Here is a 6,790-nt window from a genome sequence, read left to right as displayed (position 1 = left end):
AGCAGGAATCACAACAATGAATGGTTTTTGGTTTTATTATACCACCATACCGGGTTGTGAGCTTCAAAGCTCTAAATAGTGCAACAGATAACGCTGCAAGCTGCAAGAAAAGAAGACCTGTAAACTTTTACATCCTTCCAAAGAGAAAAGGACAATCAATATGAACTGCAATTATGTTATAAAGGCTTCACATATGATAAAATGACCAGGATAATAATTAGGTCAAACCATAAAGGGACATTAAATTATGGCCCGTATAAGGAAACCTCTCCAACTTTAGAAATTTTGATTTGCAGACTAAAATTATTCAAATGTTCTATTTGAACCCTTTTTGCTTGTTTCAGGTAATTTGCCACTTCTGTTGTATCTTTACCCATCCGAAAAATATCATTTTGTCAATTAGGAGTTATGTGTTGGATAAAAAATGATAGAAAAAAACAGAAGGGATCCAAACCAAAAACTTTAATTGTTTGATAAGTAAGCCATCCCAAGGCTTGATGCTTTCTACCAGAAAATGGCCACAAAAAATGAAGATTAATCCTCCATGAAGAAAGTTTTCTCATAAAAGTAGCAAATTTATAATCAATACAAGCAAATAAATAGGGGAAAATCTAGAATCTGGAAGCAGAACCAAGTTCAAGAGATCAGGATACTACCTCCTCTAGAGTCCCTTCGCGAGTTTCAAGAGCACACGACAAAGCAGAATGAAATGATCTCTTTTCACTGACTGAACTTACAACATGAAAGTTATTATGAAACTGCAAATTTTACAAAACAGCGTCAACTATGACCCAAGAAAGCTGGTCTGATTCATATTGAAGAATATATATAGAGTATAAACTTACCCAATGGGCAAGAGGAGATAAAGCCTTAGCATGAAGTTTTGAGTCCTCTAATGTATTCGACAAATGCGCCGGTAGAATAGAAAGTAAAGAGGCCTGTCATTATAATATATTTTCTCAGATGCAAGAAAATAATGGTAGTACATATCTGTTTATTTCACCATTTGATGGGACAAAAAAACAAAAATTACATTTTGTGTCTGAGGGAGAGATGCACAAAGGACGTCTAGCAAATCAAACATAATCCATACCTTTTCCAATTCTAGTAAAAACCTTTAGACAGTGCAGACAGTGTGAAAACCAAAAGGCTAGTAATGCTCAGTATTAACAAACAGACTAAGATATGGAAGTTAAAATCAATCACAACACCCATAAATCTTCAAGCCATGGCTAGATTGTACATTTCATTAAAAATTTATTGTAGCTGACCTGAATGAGAGGATCATCACAAGCATGATCAATTATTCTGCCCCTTGCAAGTAAACAAAGCAGGTGAACCTTATGCACAAGCTCAGCCAATCCCTGAGGAAGAAAGAGTGGTCATCTTTTTCATTCATTAACAAGATGCACAAAATATTGCATGTGCAGGTGCTAGTGAAGGAAGTGCATTTCACCTTTTCTTCAGCAGTAGCTCGATGAATGGGCTTCCGTTTAGCAGAGTCAGGCAACTCACTGAATTCAATAGTCACCTCCCTAATGCCATCACCTGGATGATTTTTTACATGACCCAGTATGGAAGACGAACCATCTTCCCAATCTATGTCATCCATCTCTTGATCACTCTCCTGAAAAGTAGTCTGAAAACATCCCCCTTCAACTTCTCTAGTGTCATTTGTGGCAGGATCTTGAGCAAGACCTCGAGCATCCAAGTCATTCCAAGTAACTCTTGCATCTGCAACTTGTTCTCCATTACTTTTTAGCCCATTCCCACCCTGAAGATAAAATCAGAGGAATAGGGAGAAAAAAAAGAAAAAAGAAAAAGTTAGATGTAGTTGATACCAACAGTGAAAGAGCATCATCCAAGTTACGCTTTCATTTTCTAGGAAAAGGGAAGAGAAGTGCCAAGAACTTTAAAAATTCATCATTACTTCTAAACTATGCAAACAGTAAATCAACCACCCAAGTCCCTCAGAAAGAAAATTCACTAAATCAAGAAACTTATTTGGCCAAATCTTCTCTATCATATAATATCAAAAGGAACCATCGCTAGAAAATATAAGCAGTCTCATTAGGCTAAATAAACTAACAGTGGCAGCAGAATCACATTGCAGCCGATTATCTTGTTTCTTCTTCCCAGATGATCCCCGCCCCTTCACACGTCTTACAAGCTTATCCACTGCCTCATTTGACATGTGAGCTAGACTTTCACTATCCACATCACGTATAGCACTCACTGTACTCTCCTTCCCTGCCAAAACAAGAGGGCATAAACAAATAAGTCTAAATCAAAACGAATGGTACAAATTGATGCAGTGCAGTTTTTTATCATAAAAATCCACACCTCTTAAAGCAGCCCACACTCAATATTCTAAATAAAATTCAATTTAGAGCAACAGAAATTAAGTAAGGATTCAATCTTTTACCTGATAAAATACATTGTTTTCAATAACACTCAATTTGGAGCCACTAAAGTTCCAAACTTTGCATCACAAAATGAAAACCAACAAGAACCCATGTCTCAGTTTTTCTATATTACCAACTTTTCCGACCAAGAAACATAAGATTCAAACTAAAAACAAATACCCATCAACACCCTCAAAGGAAATTCAGCAATTTTATACAACGACAAGGAAAAAAAAAAGAACTTTTAAGGAAATCAAAACACCCATTTGTTTCATATTAAAAGCTAATGTTATTGTAAGAGACAATAGTTGAAATGACAGTACCTGAAGATTGTTTGCTGTTGCTTCTTGTACGCATTTTGTTGTTGTCTGAGATTTTCACAAAGCAAAAAATAAAGGGTCGCGCGTAAAACTGTTGCGGGGTTTTATTTGCAATTGGAGTTTTATGGTGAGTGCGCCTGTAGTCGCGTGGACGCAGGGAGAGGGAGGTGCTTATTTAGGACATCTTTGCATCTCTCAAACTAATTTTTGAAAAATAATTTTTTAAATTTTTTTATATTTATTTATTATTAAAGAATTGATTAATAAAAAATATTTTTAATAAAAAAATTAGTTTAATTTTTAGAAAAGTGTTTTTCTAAAAATTTTAGATAAAAAGTACTTTCTAAAAATTATGAAAATTTTAAAAATATCATATTATTTGATAATTATATCAAATTTGGTCTTCAAACTTTTAATTATTATATATATTTTATTTTGAATATTTATCATTCAATTTTATCTCTTAAAATTTAATTTTTATATTAACTTTAGTCCTCATTTTTATAATTGTTATTTGCTTTTTTCTTATTATTTTTTTATTAAAAATTTTTATCTATCAAATTTGATACTTATTTTTTTTTGTTATTTATTTTATTTGAAATAATTTATAAAATATTAATATTATTATTTTAGTTTCTTCATCTTTATTTTTTTCTTTTTTTAAATTTGATCTCTATTATTTTGATTATTATTTATTTTATTTGAGATAATTTATGAAATCATATGTTTTTCAATTTCATTCTCATTTAAATTTTTAATTTGTAAGATTTGTTTCTCATTATTTTAATAAACTTAAGAAAAATAAAACATTAATAAGTTATTTTTTAGCTCATTTTCCATGATATAACCAAAACACTGGAAAGTATTTTTCAACTTATTTTCTATTACACTACCAAACATAAAAAAATAATTTACTTTCTCGAAGTTTACTTTCCAATAAAAAATTAATTTCCAGCAAACAAACGGGTTAGATTGTTTTTGTTTTTTCATCCAACTATGTTTTTTAAATTTTTTGTATTTTTAAATTTTTATCTATAGATTATTATTTTGAAAGTTTTAAAAATAATATATATATATATATGTATTATTTTAATATATTTTTAAGTAAAAAAAACATTTTAAAAAATAATATCTACCATATTCTCAAACATATTTTAAATAATTAATAATAATATTTAAAATAATAATTATTAAACTTGAATCATGTTTTGACTTAACAAAGTCTAAGTTACAAATCAAATATGTTAACCTAATAAAAATAATTATAAAAGATAATGTGATATTATTTAAAAAATTAATTTAAATTTTAATTGAATTAATTCTAAATTAATTTTTTTATCAACCCACCTCAAATCAAGGGGGGTTAGCTTAATCTCTATATCAATTTAAAATGTATTTAAAAATATAATAGAAGCGCAATTTCTATGTGAATTTAAAATATATTTAAAAATATGATAGCAGCTACAATTAAAAATATTTTTCAGTTATAAATATATTAAAATTATATATATTTTTTATTGTTTAAAAAATTATTTTGCCTCATGCGATACAATAAACGGCACATAAATTCATGATTGGTTAATTCAGCTGGTCCAATTAACATGATTGCTTCAATCTAAATCAATCCATCCAGTGTGATATGAAAGAATTTTGTTGTTGTGATGATTAGCAAATGGTTGTGTTCATGAACTTGCTCATGAGAACCAATGCCCTTAACATCCACAGAGACAAGAAGATGAAGACGCCACAAAAACAAGAAGATGAATTCAAAGAAAGCATAGAGTAGATTATGTACATCACATCACATATCACTACCAATAACATTACATTAGCATACAAAGCCCTAGCAAATATAGCATCAAGAAACATGGAGAATTCACTCTTAGCAACTTCATCTCCTCTTAACTAAACCCAGACTCCCTTCCAAAGGGACATCAACTGGAGTTGTTTCTTTGGCCAGCTTACCGAATCCCGTGATGTTAGCCTGGATCATATCATTTATCCTTCCATTGCCATCTGATGAAGCATCACATCTTTCCAGGCCCCCTTCTCCTAGCTTCAAGATGTCGCTCGACAAGCTTGATAATTGCGAGTGAACATTAGAATCTATCATTTCCTTCAACTGATCAGCAAAAGTCTGTGACCTACTGATCACAGGATTATTTATGGATATGAAATCCTTGTTTGAAACCTTAGGTCCTACAGTATTAATCTGGAACATGAGTGAAAGATGAGACAGGCTCAGCCTTAAGAGTCTCTTTGAAAGCATGTAAAGACTGGAACTAGCAATTGCGTTTCTGACGCCGAAGCAACTCATCCGTACTAGACTCGCCAGATTGATTAGGCAATGCTTCCATGTCTTGCTGAAATGAAGGGGTCTGGAGCCTTCCTGTCTACATAATTGGGTTAGAAAAGCTGTCCAAGTTGATTGATCTTGAAGAACACAATATGAACAAAAGTAACTAATTACATGGGGGATAACATAAGGGCGAGTTGCAATCCCCATGACTATGCCAAGCAAACATGAAAGCGCCAGTCCAAGAACCCAAAATTTAACAGCTCCGAGTGCTGCAAGTTTAAAAACGATAAGATTCATTAAAAAAACGAGAAGCCTTGAGTTCAAGATAAATCAGGCCTACTATCCACAAGTATGATACAGTGTCAATTTAGCTCTGTAAGAACCTGAAGTAAAAGATTGCAAGATGTTCAGATTCTCACCAGATTGAGAACCAATTACACAATCCTCTGGCTTAAGATCAATCTGGCGAAGCAGTTGATTTCCATGATCTGAAATTAGCAAAGCACATATTTGAGGGACAAAAAGCACCTCAAAATCACTGGAGAATGTTGCAGTTTTCCCCGGACCATCTTGCCGCCCTGTCTGGGAGTAATTACCGACAATGGTGGAGGTCACCCCTAAAAAACCAGAAAAAGAAAACAAGTGTCTGTAATTTGCTTTTCTTCCAATACACAAGCAAAGCTAATCCCAATTGAATGCAAAAATATGTGATCACAAGCACCTGAGTTGCTTATCTTTCTGACAGCATGGTTTTGTTGATCAGCCACATAAACATTCCCTCTAAGATCAACAGCAAAACTCTTTGGTTTATTGAACCGAGCCAAACCCGGTTCTCCATCTATGTACCCAGTTTTCCCCTCTCCAGATAACCGTTTAACCATCACGCTGGCTGCAATTTTGGAATTAGAAAAACTCGAGTTAACGAATCTGGTGCTACACCTTTGGTTACAAACAAGGTATAATCTTTATAAAAAATTACACTATATAATTCAACACTTCAAAAAAGAAAAGAAAGAAACAGTAACGTGAAATGGAATTAATTATTACCCTGAGAGATGGGAAATGGTAGAGTGTAAAAAACACTATGAGAAGAATCGAGGACAACAATATCAGATGATCTAAGCTGAACTGCATGAGGGTTTATGTTTAATTTATGTCCATCCAAAACTGTAGTTACCATGTACCCATCTTCTAGCATGATCTGATCTCCTGTCACTGAAACATAGGGCAGTTTATTAAAACTTTCTTAACAAAATAAAAGTAAAAAACCAACGTGGTGAGAATGAAAATTTACCATGAATTGAAGCTAGGTTGAAGAGGAAGAGGATGAGGATGAGCAAAGAGAATTGAGAAGCCATGGGGACTGGGGAGATTTTGATGGTGGTTTTGGTGGAGTGGAGAGAGTCCTTGCAAGTGAAGTCTTGATTCTTTATGGTCTTAATCCAAAATTGGAGTTACCATGTCCCCATCTTTTAACATGATATCATGATTAAGGGGTAGATAATTATTTTTAAAAATATTTTTTATTTAAAAATATATTAAAATATTTTTATTTTTTAGAAAATAATTTTTTATATTAATAAATGAAAATAATTTTAAAATATTAAAAAAATATTTTTAAAATATAAAAATAAATAAGGTATGTCTCCTTTATTATTAGGTATAATTGTGCTTTTTTAAAATATATTTTTTTATATTAATGTTAAAAATAAATTTCAAAAAAATAAAAAAATTATTACTTTTCTATATTTTAAATCAAAATATAT

At 31.7% G+C, this 6,790-nt stretch overlaps 2 protein-coding genes across 4 annotated transcripts in view; both read right to left on the bottom strand.

The window, feature by feature from the left end:
- RAD4 (DNA repair protein Rad4 family) overlaps window positions 1–2,861 on the bottom strand; it is a 7,677-nt gene extending 4,816 nt beyond the window's left edge. The window contains exons 1-7 of one of the 2 annotated variants that reach the window (XM_011008949.1): window positions 2,729–2,861; window positions 2,090–2,250; window positions 1,457–1,774; window positions 1,272–1,364; window positions 846–938; window positions 657–758; window positions 51–100 (exon numbers count right to left, since the gene is read on the bottom strand). In XM_011008949.1, coding sequence (XP_011007251.1) covers window positions 51–100; window positions 657–758; window positions 846–938; window positions 1,272–1,364; window positions 1,457–1,774; window positions 2,090–2,250; window positions 2,729–2,762 — 851 coding nt within the window. In that variant the 5' untranslated portion in view covers window positions 2,763–2,861. Of the gene's footprint in view, window positions 1–50; window positions 101–656; window positions 759–845; window positions 939–1,271; window positions 1,365–1,456; window positions 1,775–2,089; window positions 2,251–2,728 lie in introns of those variants that run through there. The other variant, XM_011008950.1, reaches the window with a different exon arrangement.
- Window positions 2,862–4,461: 1,600 nt separating this feature from the next.
- On the bottom strand, window positions 4,462–6,480 carry LOC105112988 (uncharacterized). 2 transcript variants are annotated; one of them, XM_011008947.1, is made up of 6 exons: window positions 6,319–6,480; window positions 6,072–6,239; window positions 5,746–5,913; window positions 5,444–5,641; window positions 5,196–5,293; window positions 4,462–5,114 (listed from the first exon to the last, which is right to left on the bottom strand). In XM_011008947.1, exons 1-6 carry the CDS (start codon window positions 6,380–6,382, stop codon window positions 4,617–4,619), a joined length of 1,194 nt encoding a protein of 397 aa, XP_011007249.1. In that variant the 5' UTR covers window positions 6,383–6,480; the 3' UTR covers window positions 4,462–4,616. The 2 variants fall into 2 exon arrangements, with proteins under 2 accessions (XP_011007249.1, XP_011007250.1); XM_011008948.1 differs by having other exon boundaries at window positions 4,636–5,118.
- Between the last annotated feature and the right edge of the window lie 310 nt (window positions 6,481–6,790).

The sequence above is a fragment of the Populus euphratica genome, unplaced genomic scaffold, assembly GCF_000495115.2.
Source record: "Populus euphratica unplaced genomic scaffold, PopEup_1.0 scaffold381.1, whole genome shotgun sequence".
Lineage (NCBI taxonomy): Eukaryota > Viridiplantae > Streptophyta > Magnoliopsida > Malpighiales > Salicaceae > Populus > Populus euphratica.
The sequence above is the reverse complement of the archived record's forward strand: the minus strand, read 5'-3'. Positions and strand labels throughout refer to the sequence as shown.